Source organism: Pseudorca crassidens, chromosome 1 (assembly GCF_039906515.1).
Source record: "Pseudorca crassidens isolate mPseCra1 chromosome 1, mPseCra1.hap1, whole genome shotgun sequence".
Classification (NCBI taxonomy): Eukaryota; Metazoa; Chordata; class Mammalia; order Artiodactyla; family Delphinidae; genus Pseudorca; species Pseudorca crassidens.
Window position 1 is genome coordinate 106,259,886 of NC_090296.1, and position 22,949 is coordinate 106,282,834.

The window sequence follows — 22,949 nt, forward strand, 5'->3', positions numbered from 1 at the left end:
CCCCTGGTGATGGAAAGTTTAGGAAGCTCTGACAGAAGTCATTGTGTCCTTCAGGGTCCTGGTTCTTGCATGTTTTGTTTCCACATTTGGTTGGTAAGTGATGGAATTTCCCTTAACTTTCCTGCAGGGATATGTCCTTGGCACGTACATCCCTCTGAAATTCATAGAATTTTGAGATTTGGGCGACTTCAGTTATTTCTCCATCTGGGATGATGAGCAACCTATCATCACTGTCAAAGTCCCACGACCAACCCCCATGATCAGCCCTCCTTACACCTCACCTTGGAATGTACCAAGCTTTAAATTATCTCATCACCAAGAACTAAGAGTGGTGACCACAAATTCCACAAATTCCTGCAGCTCTGCATACCACTGGCATACCCACAGAACCAGTTCTCCATGCTCCTTGGGACCACGGGCACCTGGGCCCTCCCAGTGCGCTACCATCCCACTCTCCTCGACCTCCACCCTTGGGGAAGGCGGCATTGATCAGGAATTAAGTGCGTGTGCTCAGGGGCAGGCTGCCCGGGCTGTGTCTCCACACCTTCCTTACAGCTTGTGAAACTGGGGGTAAGTTATTTCATCTTTCCAGAACTCATTTCCTTATCTGTAAGCTAGGGTTTATGAGAGCACCTACCTCACTGGGAAGGATGTGATATTTAATTATGTATGTGCATCTAAGTACATGTACATGTGATGAGATAATGTGGGTAAAGCTCTCTGTAGTGCTTGGTTCATGGTTGCTCTCAGCAACTGTTAGCTCTGCTTAGTTGTTATCGGCTCTGTCTTTTCACCTGCTTTCTCCCCCGGCCACCTGGGCTGCTCAGAGAAAGCTTGAGAATCAGACTGCTTGTCTCTGCTACAGAGTCACCATACTCCCCCACTGGGCCTCCCCATGGCCTGGCCATCAGTGTGTGTGTGTGTAAAAGTTTTATCCACAAATATGTGTGTCAGTGTGTCCCTTTTGGTAACAGCTTTATTGAGATATGACTCGCATACCATATAATTTACCTGATTTTTAGTATTGCTGCACACAAGCTTTCTCTAGTTGCGGCGAGCGGGGGCTACTCTTCATTGCGGTGCACGGGCTTCTCACTGCAGTGGCGTCTCTTGCTGCGGAGCACGGGCTCTAGGTGCGCGGGCTTCAGTAGTTGTGGCTCGCGGGCTCTAGAGCGCAGGCTCAGTAGTTGTGGCGCACGGGCTTAGCTGCTCCACGGCATGTGGGATCTTCCCGGACCAGGGCTTGAACCCGTGTCCCCTGCATTGGCAGGTGGATTCTTAACCACTGTGCCACAAGGGAAGTCCCCACCTGACTTTTATAACTGGAAAGTTTGTACCTTTTGACCCTCTTCACCCATTTTGCCCATCCCCCCCAACCTTTTCCTCTGGCAACCACCCATCTGTTCTCTGTATCTATGAGCTTGGTTTTTGTTTTATTAGATTTCACATATGAGCAAGATAATTTGTCCTTCTCTAACTTATTTCACTTAACATAATGCCCTCAAGGTCCATGCATGTTTTGCAAATGGCAAGATTTTATTCTTGTGGTTGAATAATATTCCGTTTTTGTGTGTGTGTGTGTGCATATGTATATGTGTGTGTGTATATATATATATACACACACACATATATATATTTATGTCACATCTTCTTTATTCATCGGATGATAGACACTTAGGTTGTTTCCATGTCTTGGCTATTGTAAATAATACTGCTATGAACATGGGGGTACATTTATCTTTTCTTTCTTTTTTCTAAAAATTAATTTATTAATTTATCTTTTCAAGTTAGTGTTTTCATTTTCTTTGGATAAATAACCAGAAGTGGTATTGCTGGATCATATGGTAGTTCTTTTTAATTTCTTTTGAGGAACCTCCATACTGTTTTCCATAGTGGACACACCTTTTTTTCTCTTTAGATCTGCCTATTCTGAACATTTCATGTAAACGGGACCATACAATATGTGGTCCTTTGAGAAGAGGTTTTTTAAATCAGCATAATATTTCCAAGATTCATCCATGTTGTAGCATCTATTAGCACTTCATTTCTTTTTATGGCCAAATAGTATTCCATTGCATGACTATACCACATTTGGTTTATTCATTTATCAGTTGGTGGCCGTTTGAGTTGTTTCACTTTTTGGCTACTGTGAATAATGATGCTATGAGCGTTTGTGCATACATCTGTGAATGGCTACAGTTTTCATTTCCCTTGTGTATATACCTAGGAGTGGAATTGCTTGGTTTTATGTTAAGTCTCTGTTTAACTTTCTGAGGAGCTGCCAAACTGTTTTCTGAAGTGGTTGCACCATTTTACATTCCTATCAGCAGTGTAGGAGTGTCCCAATTTCTCCATATCCTTGCCAACACTTGTTATTATCTGTCTGTTTGATTATAGCCATCCTAGTATATGTGAAGTGGTATCTTATTATGGTTTTTATTTGCATTTCCTTGATGGCTAATGATGTTAAGTAGCCTGGCAATCATTTTAACCAATGTTTGCTTATTATCTCTTAGATTGTCATTGTGGGTGTTCCAATCACTTTCCAAACTTCACAAGGTCCTAATTCCTCTCATCTCTAGAGATTCCATCTCTTCTGCTATTCTCGAACATCTTCATGCACTGATTCATTCTCCAACAAATAGTTACAGTAAGTCCCCTACCTACGAATGAGTTCCATTTCGAGAGTGCGTTCGTAAGTCCACTCTGTTCTTAAGTCCAACAAAGTTAGCCTAGGTACCCAACTAACACAATCAGCTATATAGCACTGTACTGTAATAGGTTTATAATACTTTTCACACACATAATACATAAAAAACAAAAATAAAGAAAACATTTTTAGTCTTATAGTACAATATCACTCACTCCTGACATTGATGGTACAGGTTCTAGTTCCTTGCTGGATTCAATTCTGTCTACCCTCTTGCTTCTGGACATCCTGGGCTTGAGATACAGATACTGTATTACTGTACTCTATACAGTACTGTAAAGTACACAAAAGCACAACCTCTTGTAGAGGATGCATGCACGTGACAATGTACTCCAGGCCCGTGAACTAACTTACGTGATTGGACATGTGAACGCGTGTTCACGTCTTTGAAAGTTCGCAACTTGAAGGTTCATATGTAGGGGACTTACTGTATTGAGCTTCTTTTATGTGGCACGTACTGATGGCTGGGGATATACAACTGAGGGGCCACTTACAGTCTGATGGCAACATGTCATCATGGAACTCCTCTGCTTAAAATGCTTCAGTGACATTTAAAAATTGGGGGTAAAATTTAATAGCAAAATTCATGGCAACCAGGGTTCTGTGTATATATGAGTGTTAGGCTAGCCCAGCTACCCTCCCCGCCATTCTCCCTGCCTCACATCTTCTGCTACTGTCTTAGGCTCCAAATGAATAATACTTTCATGCAGCCTGGTCCCTGTTCTCCACTGCCCCTTCTAGACTGTAAGCTTCTGCAGGAGGGGATGATTCTAACGCATCCTTGCATTTCCCACAGCACTAGGACAATACTTGGCACCTTGAAAGTACTCAATACAATACCACACGATGTACTTGATACATTTATCATTGAATTATTAAATGAATAGACGGCTAAATAAGTGAATGAATGAAAATATGTGGTTCTGCTAGGTAGTACAATTTAGTTTTTAGTTGGCTGAAGTTGGGCTCTATTCTTCTTTTTTTCTTTTCTTTTTTTTTTTTTCTTCTTTTTTCAGTACGCGGGCCTCTCACTGTTGTGGCCTCTCCCGTTGCGGAGCACAGGCTCCAGACGCGCAGGCTCAGCGGCCATGGCTCACGGGCCCAGCCGCTCCACAGCATGTGGGATCTTCCCAGACCGGGGCACGAACCCGTGTCCCCTGCATCGGCAGGCAGACCCTCAACCACTGCACCACCAGGGAAGCCCTGCACTCTATTCTAATCCTCATTTTAAACTAGCCTGAATGATATGCCAGGCCTGCTGAACTGAGGGCCGCTTTATTTTAGTCAAATATTTATAACAAATAGTGATGCTCTAAGGGGTTTTAAGTCATGGCGTGTTCAGATTTGTTTGTACCCTGTAGGGTTTTAAGAAAAATGAAATAAAATGACATAACACAAAATAAAATACCCACATTGCGAACATAAACAAGTTGAACAGAGTCACGTTTGGGGGCCTGTGTGGAAATTTGCAAGGAAAGCTGGAGAGTTAAAAGTGTCCAGGCACGGTGCACCTTCCCTTTCACCCTCATACAGGCAGGACAAAGGTCTCTCTTCTCTTAGGACAGGGACATGTTTCTTTCTTGGATGGTTTTGTTGAGGGAGAGGATGGAGGGGGAGGAAGTGGGCTTCTCCTGGGGTATCCAGCTGGGTCTAGCCCTGTGGGAGACAGGATGCGGGCCAGTCAGGCCCTCCAGCCCCCTCTGTCAGGCTGTTTCCTATTTTCAGAGGTCTATAGGGTGGCCCTTGTGAGGCAACAGTAATGAACACATTGTCCTGAAATGTAAACTGGGGAGGGAGGAAGTGCCTGGCATTGGTGATATGTCTGTCTGCTTATTTGCCGAGAATGTTGTTTGGGGGAGATAACGTATACTGTGGAGACAGCGTTTTCAGAGATGTTTGTGAAGATGACGTCCTGATGAAGGACTAAGACAATGATGACATCTGAAGCAGGACGCAGGTCTCGCAGCCCTCCTGAGCTTGCCCTGGGTCCTCCCTGCAGCTCCTTCTTCCATTTTCAGGGTCCTCCTAGTGGCCCGTGCTCTGACCACCACACCCCCCAGCTTCTGGCCTCGTTTCCCCCGCACACCTCCCCCAGGAGGCCCTCTCATGCTCACAGCTGCCTGCAGCTCCTCCTCTCCATTCCCTTCCTAAAACTGAATAATGAGACCTTTGCTAATAGGCAGTAGAAAAGGCTCCCGGAGACAGCCGTCTCTGCTCCTCTCCTTTATTAAGTACTTTCCATGTGCCAGTTGTTTTACTTATATCATTCATTTAATCCTAACCACCTAAAAGGCAGCGATAATGGCCGTTTCTCCCAGTTTACGGGTTGGGAAACTGAGGCTCAGGGAAGGAAATTGATTACCCTCACAATGGGTAGCCCTGGGATTTGAACTCATAGTCTGATGCAGAGACCTCACTCTTAGTCAATATATTCTGTTTCCTTCCAGCTGCCTGCCAGGCATCACGTGACTGTCTGGTGCAACAGAGCTGCATAAGGCAGCCGTAGCCTTGAGGAATAGGGCTGCAAAGAATGCTGAATCACTGGGAGAAGCACTGCAGCAGCAGTGATGGAGGGGCGAAGCTGGGGAGGTAAGGAAGGGGCGAGAGGAGCATGAGCAAAGGCACTGTGGTGGATGCAGCAGGCTGCTGAGCGCCACTCTGTCACTCCCCCAGCTGCCGGGAGCAATGGATGCTGATGGCTCAACGGACTTGCCCTTGGCTGGAGCGAGCTGCCTTGCCCAATGTTAGGCTCCCTCCCCAGGGGAATCCTGAATCCAGGGATTGGTCATTAGGTGAGTACAAAGGGCTGGCCCCCTTGCCTCAGTTGAGCACAACACTGAAGGGCCAACCCAGCTGCAGAGGATCAGCCCCACAGGCTGAGCTGAGGCCTCTCAGGTCAGCCCCTTCCTCTACCATTCCTGGTCCCATCGCTCCAGGAGAGGTATGTACCCCCAAAACCCTTCTGCACAGAAGCCTTCCTCAGAGCGTGTGTCCCAGGGAGCCCAAGACATGTGGAGGCATGGAAGTGTAAAGGTACCTACCATGTTCCAGAAAGCATGGAAAGCCGTGTTCCAAGGCTGCTGGGCTCTAGGATGTGGAGGGTGTAGGACTCCTGTGCAGGCGTCTCCTCCTGCGTTGTGATCTGAGCATCCAGTGATGGCCATGTATCTACCTTTTCTCAGGAATCTAGCCTGCAGCTCTGCCCAGTGCCACAGAGGCCTGACCCATTATAAGATTAAACTGCTTACAACTCTGGGGAAACGGCAGTTTAGAACCCCAATACGTAACAACAAAGAAGTGTTTGGGATCGTTTTATTGATGTTTTTGGAACGTCAAAGCTAAAAAGCAGCCTTAGAGCACATCCAGTCCAAAAACCCTCCGTTATCACAGGGAAATGAAGCCCCAGAGAGGTAACGTGACTTCAGGTGAACGCAGATAGGGTCAGGGCCACCGCCGGAACCCAGGTCTCCTGGCCTCCAGTCCATTGGTCTCTCCACCTCTCCTCGGGTAGGTCTATACCTCATACCTAATAAGAACTTAAACATGAGCCCTTGAAGACTCACTCAAGGGCTCTACTAACAGTGACTTGTCCATGGGAGGGCAAACTGCGCTTGAAGAAGACGACCACCCAGCTTCCCCCAAGGGCCCCAGCAGTCCTCCACAAGGCTCCCCACAGTGAGGCTGCGTTGCCGGTGCCAGGCCTGTCAAGGCTCGGTGTTGTTCCAGACCCTTCTGTACTTCCCTACTCCCTATCAGGTCAGATCCAGCTGCTTTTCTCCAACCATAGTCAAGGTAAACGTGGAAGCCGTAGAGCACCATCGGGGGCGCTCTACCTGTCATGCACCTGCTCGGTGTTTAGTGCCGGCTTCTCTTCACCTCTTCACTCCTGGCGTTAGATGGGTCCCTCCCTTCTCTGGGGAAAGGGTTATTTGATAAGCTCACTTCCAGCTGGGGCACTTGTTACAGCGTTAACAGTCCTAAGCCTCAGGACATTAACCTCTGATAAATGGATGACTCCAGACCCAGCACCGTATTGGAGACAGCAGGGCTCAGCTTTCACTGTCCTGTCTTGAACGGTGACTTTGCCCTCCGACCTGCCTCTCGGGGCTGGACAATTATTTACTCATGTAATCGGGCTCTGTGTGAACTTCTCTTGCCAGATAAGGCAGCTTTCTGAAAAAGTTGCCTTAGATAGAGCAGGGTCTCTCCAGCTGAGTTTTGTGTTTTGCTAGTGTCCCGTGGGCTGCTTGTATTAGTTATGCCATGGGCAGGGAGCGTCGTGTGGTCAGTTAAGCTGGAGAAGCACTGCACAGTTAGTTATCTTTGGAAGATGCTCCAGCTACTTGAGGGCAATAAGTCCTATCTTAAATCTGCCTACTTTCATTTAACCTGTATCTGCCTGGTTTCACTTGTCTGCAGAAACTTTTAAAAATGGAATACCTTTTAACCTCCTTGAGGGGACTCAATCTCACCTCTTTCTGAGCTCAGTTTCTCTCATCCGTCCTGTGTTTTACAACTGGGCTTTCCTGTCTGGGTCACTCTTCTGGTGTCACTGTTGTGTATCTCTGCAGTGTCCCTTCTGCACACTGGGGTGTGGCAGTGCTCCCTGTTTCTGGTCCTGGTTTGCCTGGGACTAATGGGGTTTCCTGAGACATGGGACTTCCAGTACCAAAGCCAAGAAAATCCCAGGCAAACTGGGACATGTTGGTCATCTGTACTGAGCCCTGCTTCTTGCCTGTAGCCCCTCAGCTCTCTGGCAGCCACCCTGGTGCTTCCCAGGCCTCTTCTGGGATTCCCTGTTGCTGGGCTCAGTCTACCTGGGGCTGCAACCACAAGTTGCTTACGTGCCTAGCCTCTCCTCTTTCAGCTAAACCCAGTGTCCTCATCAATGCCTACAGCCGGGGTAAGTTCCCTTGCTGCCCCTGTAGCAAACCCTGTCTGACCCCGTCTTATCCACCCTGAATGGACTTGAAAACCCACAGCACCATGATACTCACTCCCCAGGCTCCTGGCTCTGACTAGCACAGGGGTAGCTGAGTGGCTCTCAGGAAGGGTCATGGTGATGTGACCCAGCTGAGAGAGCTGATGAGGTAGGGGCTGCCCTGACATTCTGTGTGGAAGGCAGAGAACCAGTGTGTCCGGGGGAGAGATGCTGCTGCCTCCTCTGCCAGTTGCAGGGTTTCAGGGGGGCGGGGGTGTTGGCATTGTGTTCATCTCTGGGCCACAGATGCCTGCTCTGATGAGTGAGTAGTCTCTGCCATGGGGCAGAGGGGACAGAGGGGACATGGGGACATGGGGACATGGGGACATGTCCCCATGGGGACAGAGGGATACCTGGGGCAGTGTAAACTGAACTTAGAGAAGTAACTGTTCATATCCCTATGTCATGTTTTATAGTAAATTGTATACTTGCCTCAGCAGCTGCAGTGAGAGAAGGCCTGTTTGCATGAGTTCATTAGAGGTCTAAAGGCAGAAAATAATGTTAAGGAGTATTGTTGGTCTTCTTAGGATTAAAAAATAATGAATACTGTTTTGTTGTGAAGTTATATGGTCCTCTTTTGTTACATGCTAAGAGCAGATAAGTTCTCTATATTAATCTCTCTTAATAGAGCAAACCAAATATAGGGAAAGAATGGCTTTTATTGTTTTCCAAATGTCTTACATTAGCAGTGGTATGGAACACTCAACATACTAGCTTTGAAGAAGTTGTTCCAAATCTAAAGGAGGGTTCCGTCCTCTATACACTCAGCATTACCCCACACATGACCGGGCAATCCACAGTTTTCTTTAGAAGGGACTTCACGACATACTGTGGTCATACCGTTTATATGTTATACTCTCATTCAAGCCTCATAATGACTCTAAGAGGTGGTACTATTATCTCCCATTTCACAGGAGAGGAGGTGAAGCCTTGGAGAGTGGAGATGACGCACCCAGGACCCGTCAGCTAATATGTGGCAGAGCCTGAACTCTTGTTAGTTTGGCTCCAGAGTCCCCCTGTGTTAAACACCGTTCCTCAGACTGACTTCCCCGATGCAAAACCTAGAATTCCACAATCCCAGGGCCACACGTTTCTAGAATTTGAAGGGACTAACTGCATCTACTCTATGCCCCCTTCCTTACCTGATGCCTGAGTTCTCTCTAGTCATCCTTGATGAGATGTCTTCACCCTGGTCCTTGCACAAATGCCGGCTGATGGCATAAGAAGAAGTTTGGGAAGCTTATTAGAATGTGAATTTCTGGGCATCGTCCCAGATCCACTAAATCAGAGTGTCAGGGCCCAGAAGTATATTGTTACCATGACCCCAGGTGGCTCTAGCGTGCAGCCGGGCTTGGGGCGCCCGCTAGAGCCACACTCTAGTGATGGGGAATGCCCTGTCTGCCTCACAAGTTGGTCCTGCCCATCATTTCCACCCTTAGCAATTTCTTTCCTTGATCCCCTCTCCTTGGCTAGCTCTGGCTATTAAAGTATTTCTTAGATTGCATTGAACTCCGTCTCCCTGTAGCTCTCACTGGGCCCCATTCTACATTCTGGGTTACACAGAACAAGTTTAACCACTCTGCCACAGTGCCAGCCTTTCAAGAATTGAAGTCACCAAACAACCCTCCCCCCTAACCCCGACCGTAGTCTTTTCTTCTCTAGGGACAATATTCCCAGTTCTGCCACCTGAATCTCATTATTTAGTGTCAAGTTCTTATATCATCTGTGTCGTGTTCTTCTGAAATCATCTGGATGGTCCTTGTTCCTTTAAACCGTGGCACCAGAGCTGAAGGCCACTTCCCAGGCATGGTCCAGCACCTCCCAGCGAGGACTTTTGCCTTTCTGGTTCCAGACCCTGCCTTCCTCCGAAGTCATCTTGAAATTAGAGGACACGTGCTGGGTCATAGAGAGGTGGGCTTCTGTGGAGCTACTGGCCCAGCTGAGTTCCACGGATAGCCTTAGTACTATCTGTGGATACTAAGCCTGGTCCCCTGTGTCCTCTGTTGGTGTTGCTGTTGATTTTGGATGCAAGGTAACGACCGTAGATGTATTCTTGCTGCATTCCATCTTGTCAGATTCTGCTCCTTGCTCCAGCCTCTTGAATTTGGGGATCCTGCCTCTTGCATCCGTAGTTGGAGTGTTCCTTCCTCTGACCCTTTCAGACTCTCTGTACTCACAGTGTTTTGTACCAGACTCTCTGTGCCATACAGTGGTTTAAGGTTATTGCTGTTCCAGAGATCTTTGCTCTGGGCAGTGATGTTATCGTCTACCCCTCGGTATCTGTATATGTATCCATATCTTATGTAGATATAGTGGACACAGCTGGTGCCCACCCAAATATTCTCAGCCGTCTTTTACCAGCTGTGTGTGTCTGTTTCCCAGCTTGCGTGTAGCTTTGATGCTAATAGTCTGTGTTTATTAGGGTTCTTTGCCCCTATGGAGTGCCACAGTGCCTGTGAGCTCTATACTTCCTCTACCCCGTTCGAGAAAATGACAGACTAGTGTAGGAGTACGAAAGCCCAGCTCTTTTGTCTGGAGGCAAGACTCACTCTGAGGCGCAACTGACATTCCAGAGCTGCCGGTGGGATCAGGCTGGATCTGGAACTTTACCTAAGATGGTGCCCTTGCTGACTTCTTCCCCTTTCTGAGCTCCCACTCCCTTCCTGGTTTCTCCTGGGGGCACTTCCTCAATCATCCCCTGCACATGGATCCTTGGTTCAAAGTCTGCTTTTGGGAAAACTCATTCCCCACCCAAGATGGTGGTCATAGCATAAATAGATGTATCAGCCATTCTACATGAGTATACATAGAAACATTTCAGGGCTTTTTTTTTTTTTTTTTTTTTTTTTTTTTGCGGTACGCGGGCCTCTCACTGCTGTGACCTCTCCCGTTGCGGAGCACAGGCTCCGGACGCGCAGGCTCAGCGGCCATGGCTCACGGGCCCAGCCGCTCCGCGGCATGTGGGATCTTCCTGGACCGGGGCACGAACCCGTGTCCCCTGCATCGGCAGGCGGACTCTCAACCACTGCGCCACCAGGGAAGCCCAGGGCTTTTTTATTAAAAAAAAAAAAAAAAAAGCAAAAAAATGCCTTTTTGTAGATTAGTGATTTTATTTTTGGTACAGATTCAAATACAGGTATTACTTATATGTTAACAAAACGTAAGGGGTGGCAAAAGGAGACGCTCTTTGTACCGTATGCTCAGGAAGGCCCCTAATTCCTTTAACATTTCTCACCTGACTTACTCTGTCCCTTCTGTGATTTTTTCTTTTTTTTGACATTGGGTGGAGCCTGCTTCCTCTTAAAGACAGTCACCAGGATGTCTTCCTGAAAAAATAAATACACAAGGTTTCCACCTCTGCATCTGCAAGTTTTCTACTACAAGCCCATTTGGCTACTTGGAAAAGCCAGGAGGGTGCCTTCCTCTGGGTGTCCAGACTTTTTGTGTAACTCACAACAAAGCCCCAGAGCTAAGAAAGGGAATCACTTATCCTTTATCCATCCATTTTCTTCACTGATTCTCCTCCCCTACGCACTAGGATAACGTACAATTCACAAAAATCCTCCAACTTTTGGTTGGTCACTCAGTTTTGTTGATTTTCTGCCTTTCGAATCCATCCCCTCCTTTCCTTTCCACCACCGCTGGCTCCTGTAGTTCAGAGCCTCTTTATCTCTTATCAATACTTTTCCCACAGACCCCAAAGCACTCGCCCTGCGGTCTCTGCCTCCATCCATACTCTTCTCTCTGCTGCCCATCCTGTCACTGCCCTGCTCGCAAACCTTCACTAGCTCCCCATCACCTGCAGATCGATTCTCAACTTTATTCAAGGCCCTTTGCAGTCTAACCCCAGCCTGCTTTGTCTCCAGCCATTCCGTCTTGTTCTGAGATTTAAGCTAGAGAGGCTAACACACGTTTCCCAGACCCTCTGACCTCACTGTTTCCTTTGACTCCCAGTCTAGAATGCCCTGACCTTTCCCTCCTCATTTTGCAGTGCCAGCTTCCATGCCGCCTTCCCAGAGGAGCCCTCCGCCTCTCTGCAGCTCAGCGCCTTGGATTCCCTTGTCCTCTGCCCACTAGAGTGCTTTGGACACACTTCAAGTCTGGCTCCTCTCCCAGTATAAGAGGTGAGCTGTCAAGGACACAGACTCTGGAGCCATCTTGACTCGGGGTGACGCTCAGCTCCACCACTTACCAGCGTTGGTATCATGAGCAAGTTACTTCACCTCCCTGTGATGTGATTTCGTCATCTGCAAAATAGGGGACATAATAGCACCTTCCTCACTGAGTTGCTGGAGAGGTTAAGTGAGATGATGTATTTTAAGCCTCTGAGCACAGTGCTGTATAAGTGTTTGCTAGCGTTGTACTTTGCTAAGTTCACATCCCTCTTCCCAAACTGATGTTGAGCTCCCAGAAAGTAGGGTCTGTCTTACTCCTCTCTGTGTCCCCAGTGCCTTGTACATAGTAGGTGCTTGGTACCTATTTGTTCAATGAATTGACTTATTATTAGCCTGCCAGTTGCACATTCATCCGTGAGTTAACACAGTAAGCACAGGATCGTCTTCAATGAGTTGTATTCCCCAGAGTGGGTCAGCAGCAGGTTCCAGCCCCTGCGTCTAGACAGGTTTATAAATTCTGCGTATCTGGGTGACTTGGCTGGGGTATTGGGTTCCTCTCAGTCTGCTTTCCTTATCTCCAGGCCCTGTTCTCTGCTTCTCAGACACCCGGTGAATATGGGGTGTTTCTTGTTCTACTTTATCCAGAGGAGCTTTGTAATCCAATACCCTTGTCCTTGGGTTGGAACTGCGTCCTTTCTGTATTGTGAAAGTTTGGCCTCTGTTTGGCATTCAGAACGGGAATATGCCAGGACTTTGGGATGTTGTGACACTTGAATGGAAGGGCGAAAAAAAGAGAAGCCTCAGAGACATAAGAGTGCAGAGGGCAAAAATACCAGCAAGCCAGGCATCGCTTGGGCTTACTTCTTCTGTGTCCTGCTCAGTGATTCCATTCCTGATTGCTTCTGCCAAGAAATAAAGGTAGTCTTTGCCACTCAGGACTTTGCTGGAGAAATGGGTCCCATCATAAGCTCCTCAACGAAAGATGCCAATAGAGAGTCTGGAGAGGGTTTTGTAGAGAGTAACACCGACAGTTCAGAAAGCAGAAGCTGGAACATGTGAGAGAGAAGTCCAGGCGCTGGGATGGGAGAAGGAGGAGCAATCTAGTGACTGATTTCAAGAAAATGGAGGGTGTGGATACAGACATCTAGAATTTTCTACAGACCTGTGCTTCAGCAGAGAAATTTAGGACAGCTTTTAGGCATATGTGGCTATTACTGTGGATGGGAATGGGTGGCGGCTGAGAGTTCTAACATCTCTTCCCCCCAGCCCGGTGGCACTCCTCTGTCAGCAGTGCTCAGGGAGGGCCCAGAGTTGGCTGGGGCAGTGCTGAAAGGGAACAAGCAGGGAGGCTGTCCCTACCAGAGCCCCGTCCCTCTCCCCACTCCCCACCCCCCCACGTCTGCCCTCTTCCTATGCACAGTTCTAGACCAGGAGGACTTCTGGCGGGGGCAGAAGTGCTTGGCCTTTGACTCCTCTTTCAAAAAGGGTCAATCCTTCCTTTTGATCTCCTCCCAGAACCCTTCATAGAAGTCCTAGTTCCTATACTATGACTTCATTTTTTCCTTTCTCTGCCAGATCTCCCTTTTCATTGGTTTTTCCATCCCTACTTGTCTTCCTAATTTCCTCCTTCTTCTCCTTTTCCACTTTCTGGGGGCTCCCACTCCCCTCTCTCTTGCAGTTCCTTAGGTGTTGGCCTGGCATGGGGGGGGTGCGCTGTGTCATAAGCCAGAGCCTGGCATTTGCCCCCATGCACCACCTGCAGCCCTTAGTGACAGCCGGCGTGGGGAACTTTCCTGGCTGGGACAGTCCTGGGGCTCAGCTGGCAAACTGCTTGGAGACCCCCGCCTACCTTAGAAGCTGGGTTAGCAAGGGTCTTAGTTTTGCTTGGCCGTGAGTGAGTTGAAGTATTGCTTTGTAATATCATTTCTTTTTTTTTTCCCTTTCTTTCTTTATTTGGCCATGCTGTGTGTTTAGTGGGATCTTCGTTTCCCGGACCGAGGACTGAACCCGGGCCATGGCAATGAAAGTGCCCAGTACTAATCACCGGCCGGCCAGGGAACTCCCTGTAATATCATTTCTTCATTCATTCAACATTACTGTGCACTTGAAGCATGCCAATTACTCTGTAATATCATTTCTTCACTCATTCAGTATTTACTGTGCACTTACAACATGCCAATTACTGTTCTAGCCACCGGGCAGGCAGGAATGTAAACAAGATCCAGTGCCCACCAAGAGCTCACAAGCTAACGTGTAGTCTGCTGCTTTTGTAATGAAATGTAATAGAGTATAAAAAAGGGTTAACAATATGAAAAACACTTGGATAATGGAGGAATGAATCCATGCCCCACCCTTCCTCTCAAATGCTGACTCCATCTTGAGTGATCACTTGGGTGTTTGCCGTAATATAAACAAACATCGATGATGCCAGGTTATTTTGACTCAGAACAGCAGCCCATTTCCTAGAAAGGAGAACCTCAAGGCAACATAACAGCAATAATCATTAGCCTCTTTCTCCTGAGGTAATCATGCAGGTATCTCTAACCCATATTGGCTTTCAGCAGCTGTGTTTTGACAGCTTTTTGTTTGTTTTTTATTTTTTATTGAAGTGCTGTACACCGAAACTAACACAACATTGACCACGTTTTATTGAAAGGCAGACCCATCTTTTAGTCCCATAAAACCCTCCCAAGAAAAGGGGCCTTCATGGAAATAACGTGGGAAAAGACCTCTCATGAATGACCTCTTTTTAGAAGGGTGGGTGGATAGGAAGATGCAGGAGGACTATAGTTAAAAAAAAAAAAAAAGAAAAAAAAAGTAGACCTGGAGTTAGAAGAGTAGAGGTCTAGTCCCAGCTGTTCACCAGTTAACCTAATGCCCTTAGGTCTCAGTTCCCTCATTTGTAAAATGGGATAATAACAGTATCCACGTTTTTGGTCACGGTGAGACTTTGATGAGAAAAGGCATATGAAGCAAGTATTGTAGAATGCAGACATAGCTGGGATGATGATGACCGAGATGTTAAAACACAGGCTGTGTGACATTGGGAAAGTCACTTAGATACTCTGGCTTCAGTTTCCTCATCTTCAGAAGGAGCAAATCCCATAGGATCAGCTGGAATTCTGTTCAGCAACAGTTCTTACGTTTCTTGAGTATCTTCTGTGTTGGTGCCACACTGAGAATTCAGAGCAGGATGAGGCTGGGTCCTCTCTCTCCAGAAGCTCACCATGGGGGAAGGGGACAGACACACACACTGAGGACTCTTCTTTTGAGAAGACATGGTCTCAAAAAGCATAGAGGTTCATGGGTGTAAGTGTTCAGGGCAGGAGGGTCCTGGAGAGCTTGGTAGGGAGGGAGTGTTTGGGCTTTGAAGGGTGAGTAGAGAGGGATTGTCTTGAGAAACATCCTCAGGATAAAGGCCAAACTCTTCAGCTAAGCACAGCAGGTTCTTCATGATCTGGCCCAGCGCCCTTCTGCTGCTTGTCTACCGTTTGCCCCTTGCACTGTGGTATTTTCAGTTTCTAAAAAATCTGCCAAACCTTCTCTTGCCTTCCACCATCTTTGCACTTGGCAGTTCTTTTGGCCTTCTCCCTCTGCTGGGGGGGGCAGCAGAGTTGATAAGCAAGGCACTAGGGTCAGACTGTACGGTCCGTCTTAGCTTTGCCACTTTCCAGACAGTGGGACCCCTGCCTTGTTACTTAATCTCTTGGTGAGTCAATGTCCTCATCTGAAAAATGGGGATACAGGACAATAACAGTGCCTACCTCAAAGGGTGGTTGTCAGGATTAAATGAGGTAATAAATGGAAAGTACTTGCAGCCGGGGTCACAGGAACCATTACATAATTATGAGCAGTTGTGATGAATATTCAATGCCTGGCTTGCTTCTACTTGTATTTAAGGTCTTAGGTTAGTCATCACCTCCTCTGGGAAGACTTTTCCTACACAGGCTAACCCCTAAGGCCACGTTTTGAGCTCCCACGGGTATCACCTCTTCTACCAAAGCACCGACACCAGTCATCTTTCGGTATCCCCACCAGATTGCAAACTCCATAGGATAGGAGCCCGTGGATTGTGTTGGCTGCTGGAAGGGACGCCTGGTAGGCACTCCGTCCCGCCCCGGGACTGACCCTGGGAGGGCGCAGAGCCGTGGGGGAAGGTAGGTGACCAACACGGGCTGGGTCTGCGCCCTAGGGAGAAAATGCAGCTTGACGAGTCAGGCGAGTGCGGGATCCCGCCCCGGCTCCTCCCCCAGCCGGGCCTCAGCCCCGCCCCCGCGCTGCCCCTGCCGGCGCTACTGGCCTGCGCGGTCCCCACCCTCCCCGCCTCCAGCGGGGCGGGCCCCGGGCTTATTACACTTGCGAGAAGCACCGCGCCGAGCCCGCCACCAACGCCGCTGAGGGATGCTGCGCTCCACGTCCACAGTCACCCTGCTCTCGAGCAGCGGCTCCAGCGCTCCCGGGGCGCCCAACAGGAGGGTGAGTAGCTGCTGTCCCGCTTCCTGTCCAGGCCGCCCGGCTGTCTGGGGATGGAGACGCACGGAAACCGGTCCCTTGGCCCTGACACCCCACCTGGATTCAATTTTAGGTCCTGTCTCAGCTCTGAACGAGACCTTTCTTTTGTACGTCCCAGAGGCGCCGCACTGGCTCAAAGGGCTTAGGGGACTTTAGGGAATTCCCAGAGATTTCCTCCCCTTCCTGCCTCGCCTATCAAGCCAAGTGTATTGGCACCAGTTTAAAAAGCAAGAGAAACTTTCTGCATTGTCCCTATCTTGAGACTCAAAGGTAATGAATGTCTTTAACACCCAAACTTTCCTCCTTCCAGTGATGAAAAGAAAGGGCCACTTGTCCCCACTCGTGATAGAGTAACACTGATTTGGAGTGCGCTTAATCTAGGTAGGCTTCATTTTTATCAATACAGAGTAGAAATTAGCTGCTGGCCACCTAGGAGCCCAGTTGTGGGACTTGGGTTTATGCAAACTGCTTTCTTCTTTCTGATTTAAGTATTAGCACAGTGGGCACCATCTTCACCTAGGTTGCCCTTTGGAAGTGATGTTTCTTTGCCATCTTTGTTGCATCTTTTCTCATCTCTCCAGATGCTCTGTGAAAGAAATGCTAGCCACATCGTTCCCATTTCATATCTCTTCCAAGACTCGTACCTCAGAGCATACTGCCAGGGCTTTCGTTTGTGCCTTTTTGGTTCACCTGTTCATTATGATGTTCAGTACTCATCATCTGGGTGAGTACTTTTCTGTGGTTGAGACTTCTCTCATCATATTTCCCCTAGGTTTAGCTAAACAAGTAGGCAAGTCCAAGCCAGGGCCCCCTTTGGGACTCCTGTTTTCTAGACTTGTAGACGTGCTTGTTTGATTTTGTGTACCTCAACCAAGAGACTAGCAGTTGTCTTCAATGCTGTTTTTCTTTAGCTCTGGAAGAAAGACTCTGTGTTACTTCTGGGTCTGGGCCAGGTGATGGGTTCAGATATGTGCACGTGCACCACTTAGGGCTGACAAAACTCTGGTTGTCCAATCATTAGCTTCATAAATAAAGATCCCCATTAGGTCCAAGTGGGTTTCCAACCACAATCCCAGCCTTACACCAAGATGGGTGTTTGCCTTTTTTTTGGGAAATCCTTCTCAGTTGGAACATAATTATGACTGAGAAAGAATGAAGTCACTGAAAAGCTAGCCCTGAGCCTGGACAGCGTCATACATGGGATGAGATTGCATTAAATTCTCTAGGTCCCCCTCCAGAGTGGGTACTAGTTGGGTGGCTAGAGTGATAATGGGTGGATGAAATGTGACTAGTATAGTAGGTAACTTTTCTGAAGATTTTTTTTCTCAAATATTTACTTTCAAGTATTTCTTTAGTTGTAAGTGCTGTGGTGTCTGGCACAATGAACACACTACTGAGAAGGCTTTGCTCTTTGAGTAAGACAACTGAAATACTTTGGTCTGAAGGGGTCTGCAACCTGAATCAGACCCTGTAGGGCTGCTCTTAGCACATGGGTAGGTTCTGCAAAGAAGATATCTAAAGTTTCTAGGGTCCCCTTTATGACGTCCAGCTCTGCTCAGGATTTGCAAATGGCACAAGTACTGTGTGTATGTATGTGTAAACTATGATCTTTGATTAATTGATTTATTAAGCAATGTTTATAGATCTGTGTGATGCAGGGCTAGATATTGGGGTCCACTCCAACTGTGGGAGCAGACATTGTCACAGACTACCATATGCAAAGTGATGGTTGTAATAGTGGGGTAGAGTGTTGACAGGCTTGTGTGGAAGCTAAAAGAAAAGGTTCTTCTTGAAGCATCTGAGGAAGGCCTCCCTCTGTAGGAGACGTGTGTTTAGTCTTGCAGGATGAGTGGGACTTTGTAAGGCAATTGACATCGTTGAGATACTGAAAAAAGGAAATATGATTCTTCTGAATGGAACTCTTGGCATATACCGTATAACAGTGGTGTATTGGACCTGCTTTAGGGCAAAACACTTATTTTTTTGGAAAAACAAGAACAGGATGCCTTGAAAATAAAATTGTAGACCAAACAAGTGAAAAGCAAAAAAGTGTTCCCTAAGTTGAAAGTTTTTCAATAAACTCTGTATCGTTCTGTCTTTCCTCTCAGATATTGGACAAGTGATGGTCTTGAACAGTAACAAGTTAGCCATTAAAATAACATTTCTGTTTCATCCAAAGAGCTTACCAAATTAGGGACTGCAGGGGAACCAGGATGTTTTGATCCAGGCATTCAAGCCAACCAGAAATGGCGCTGACAGCTGACACTGAGCAGGGAGTTCTCTGAGTCAGCCACCAGGGTGGTATGGCCAGACCAGACTGTCACTAGTTATCCTTTGTTCAGTAGCTGCCACCTACAATTTGTACTTACTTCTTATCTGAAATCTCTCAAGGAGAAAAAAAAAAAACAGGTGGGAGAGGAATTTCTGTCAGCTGATAAACAAAGCTCTGAGAGGCATTTGTGGATGCCAACCAGCAGGGGTTATAAAATTAAAAAAAAAAAAATCTGCCTTCCAACCAGTTGTGCACTAAAAATAGTTTTATCTATGGCAACAGCAGGAAGATAAATTGGCTGGAGGATAACCATAGACAGGTTGATGACCTTGGAGAATAAACGTTTTTTAAAATATTGACATCGCTTTGTGATTTGGAAAGGAATTTTGTAAATGCAGTTAATCCCACTGAAGGAGACTTTGCAGTGAAAGGTCAGTTGTGTGGCCAGGTTGCGTGCTTTGGGGGAAAGGCATGTGTTGCTTTGTGCAGCCAGATGTATTTGGTTGAGCTGTTCAGCGAGGGTGGTGTGAGATGATAGACTTGTCAAGGGTTCCCCCAGCACCATGCTCTGTCGATAATAAGAGACTGTTGGCTACCGTTACTGGTATTGTGGCCCCTCAGTGGCACATAAAAAACAAAACCCAACCCAACAAGGCCACAGGGATAGGACTGTCTCGTGGCCTGCTTTTGCCAATATTTCTTTGTATTTGGCGAAGGCTTCCTCCGTTCAAAACTGGAATGGGCTGCTCAGTCATTACTTCCTCACTCTTCCTGGGTCCCATTTCTGTCTGATAGGCTCAAAAGAAAGAATTCTCCTTAGCTGGCCGGTGAACAGGTCAGACAGGTGTTCACCTCACTTCCTTTTCCTTTCCCAGAAACATCTATGTGCATAACTTCTGTATCATCCTATGGGGCTCTGAGGAAGGGACACTGGGCATTGTGGGACCTCAGCGTCTGGTGGAAGGAAGCTGGCTGCAGCATCCCCCAGGGAGGGGATGGGCAGGGGGCCCGCTGTACTCAGAAAACAGTTGGCTGCTCCCCTGGGACCTCCTGAACCCAGTTGAGGGGTTTTAGCCAAAAAGCCTCTGCCACTAAGAATTGATAGTTGTAGGCTCGGGAAAAAAATGTCCCGACTTCTCTGCTTTGGTTCACCCATCTCGCTGTGTCACATGTAGGATGAAGGGGACCCGAGTTCTGGGGATCCTTAAGGAAACCTGAGACCCGGAGGCTGGGTGTTACCACTGAGCTTCTGGTCACTTAGGAAACCCTTTCAGGTCAGCCTCAAAAATCGTAGAATTGAGTGCAGGGAGCTGTGGATCCCGGGCCAACTAACTAGAGACCAAGTTGAAATGTTTCGATCTAAAATATAATACTTTCAGTGATAACGTGTGTTACGGTCTTCTTGCTTCCTGCAGCCGTCTCTCTCAGCCGAAAACTGTCCTGATAGATATCCCCCAGCACACAGAATAGTAGCACAGAGGTATTTACCTCTTTCCCTCCTTAGAAGAGTGATATTTCCTAAATGTTAGTCACCCTGTTGACTGTTCTTTGTCTTTTAAGGCCAGAGTGATCCCTCTAAAATGCAGTTACCTAGCTCCTCTACTTCAAGACCCCCCTCAGTCTTGTACCCCCAGGAACAAGCACAAACCCCCTTAGTTTAGTACCCAGGGCCTTCTGATCTGGCCTTTGCCCTCCCCTTCCCCCTCCTCTTGCATACTCTTTGCAGATGTCCCAAATTACTTGCTATTCCCCAAGCTTTTGATGCTGTTCCTCGCCTCTGACAAAGGGTCAGCTCCTGCAGGAAGTCTGCTCTGAACCCCCTCTTCCGTGTTCCCCTAGAGGCCTGTGCACCCCATCATTGCTCCTACCTATGATTAACTACTTGAGAAGGTTTCAGGACCCTGCCTCCCCAAGCCTGGTGTAATAGGTGCTTAAAAAGAAGAGTGTCACCAGGGTCCTCAAACAGCCACACTTAACTCTGAGCTGGCAAACGGGAAAACAGGAAGAGAAGCTTGGGATGAAGCCAGCCCATGACCTCTGGCCCACCTGGGCAGGAAGCAGGTGCCCTGTGGATGGGAGTGTCGGCCCAGGTGAGGAGTTTGACAGCTCTGGGAAGGCCTCCAAATATTCCAGGTGCTTCATCCTGTTGTGCTGTCAGAGTTTCATTCCTTTGGTTAAGTGAGTGGCTCTCTACTCTGGTTATGCATGGAATTCCGAGAAGCTTAGAATACCTCTGCCCAGGCCCCAGCCCAGACCTTCTAAATGAGAACATTGGAAAGTAGAGAATAACATCAGCGTTGTTTGGGCAGCTCCCCGGGTGATTCTAACGTGTGGCCGAGGATCCAGGGTTGCTCTCCCAGACAGCTTTCTTGGAAATGCAGACAGTCCTGGGCCTGTGTTCTGAAAAGTCCCTTTGCCTTGGTGGAAGGGCAAGGTGTGTGTGTGTGTGGGGGGGGGGGGGGTCAGGGGGGAGGAGTCATAACACGCCAGGTCACACTGGTGTCTGTGTGTGTTCGTACCTGTGTTTTTCTCTCTGGGTCTTGGCATTCGGGGCACATGGTGAGCCTGGTACAGATGAGCCAGTCAGAGCAGGAAGGAGAAGTCACCATCCTCCTACTTATGAATTTTGTCTGGAGTCAGCCCTGACACAGAAAAGGGGGTTCCAGGACACTTTATACCGCCTGGAAGAAGCGTCCAAGTATGTAGGTCAAGGGTTGGCAAGCTACAACCCCATAGTCAGATCCAGCCCTCGACCTGTTTTGTATACTCTGAGCTAGAAATGGTTGTTACAGGGCTTGCAGACCCTCAGTGTTTACTATCTGGCCCTTTACAGAAGAAGTTTGCCCCATCCTGATGTAGATAATCAGGCCTGCAAGTTCAGGGCCAAAGCCTACTTCAAAGGAAGAGGCCTGCTTCAGACGGGGCAGGCCCTGTTCCACCTGTGTATTCCAGAGATTTTATGCTTGTGCTTAGCAGAGGGATTGTGGCGTCCGTCCTCCCAGCTACAACCTTAGTGGCCACACCTTCTGTTGTTAGGCGGAGCTGGGCAGGGACCCACGGTCACAAAGTGGACTAGGCCTGAGGGAAGTGTAAATGCACTTGGCTCATTTCCTTAGGGAAATCCATGTTTGTAAACTGATGAGCAAACCCGGCACCTCGCTAGGTCATCTTCACCCCTTTTTAATTGAGAGGGACAGTTTTCCCTCAGGTGAGCCCAGGTACTTGAAGCTGAGAGCATGATGGTACGTGGATCCCAGAATCCCCCCTCCATGGGGACCAGCTTTCTGCCTCCACAAAGGGGGTCAGAAACAAGTCCCCAGAGGCCCGGCTTTGCTCCTGGTTGCCCTGATTGCAGACAAGGGCTCGGTTGTGTATCTTCTTGTGGAAGAGGCTTGAATGCTCGCTGCCTCTGCCTTGCTATTCCTCCCATGGGGGTTGGTTTTTGAAGAAAGTGGAAGGCTCTCTGGGGAGTTTCAGGTACATTCTCCTTACCGTGTTTTAGTTCAACCTAAAAAGAAACCCACACTGATATTTACTGAGCAGGGCTTATTACCTGTTGATACTATGCTGAGCGCTGTAAGGGCTACAGAAGCAATTAAGGTACAAAGCCTACATGGGAGCCCTGTTTCCCCCTCTCCAGTCCATGTTGTTGGATGTGGAACATAATAGGAGGTACGCAATAATTGCTATTGAATCACTGAACGCTTCCTCCAGAAATTTAAATGGCTCCCCAATGTCTTGCATTAGAGGCCTTGCTTTGCCATCAGGCATTTGTAGCTTGTCAGAGTTTGGTCCCTACCTGTTTGTCCATTTTCCTCCCCCACTGTTGCTCAGGCTGCAGGCCCATTTACCATTTTCAGAACATGCCAATGTCTATGCCTTTGGCCAGCCTGGAATGAATGCCTTGCCTGGTAATTGTCTGTTGTTATTCTGATGATGGGATTCTCCCAACCTCACTGACCCAAGCAGTCCTTTCTCTCCTTCTATACCCAGCTCAAATGTCATCTCTAGGAGCCTTCCGACGTACTCCCACCTCCAGTTAAGATGATTGTTCTCCTTCCTATATTCCCAGGGTAAAAAAGACGACTTACAGAGTACTTGATATGTACCAGAAAGTGTTCTAAGCCCTTTTCATTAGTTTCTTCATTAGTTTATTTAATCCTCGCCACAAGTTCAACAGAGTGGTTCTGCAGTATTGTTAGCTGTGTTTTACAACTAAAGTAACTGAAGCAATAAAGATTAAGTAGCTTTCCAAAGGTTTCATAGCTAGTAGGTGTCAGAACCAAAATTGGAACCCAGAAGTGCAGTTGCATCGTGCCTTAACCACAAACTACCCTGTCTCTCCCAATATTATATTGG

General features: G+C 47.8%; 1 protein-coding gene across 5 annotated transcripts in view; it reads left to right on the top strand.

Annotated features, from left to right (window-relative positions):
- The window catches only part of MYZAP (myocardial zonula adherens protein), a 137,342-nt gene that overhangs the window by 20,641 nt on the left and 93,752 nt on the right, over positions 1-22,949 (top strand). For 3 of the 5 annotated variants that reach the window (XR_010945911.1, XM_067748128.1, XM_067748138.1), the window contains exon 1: positions 16,152-16,282. Coding sequence is in view for 2 of the 5 variants with exons in the window: in XM_067748128.1 (XP_067604229.1) it covers positions 16,208-16,282 (75 nt within the window). In the remaining 3 variants the exon portion in view is untranslated. Of the gene's footprint in view, positions 1-127; positions 571-5,157; positions 5,503-11,682; positions 11,816-16,151; positions 16,283-22,949 lie in introns of those variants that run through there. The other 2 variants (XM_067748156.1, XM_067748148.1) reach the window with 2 other exon arrangements.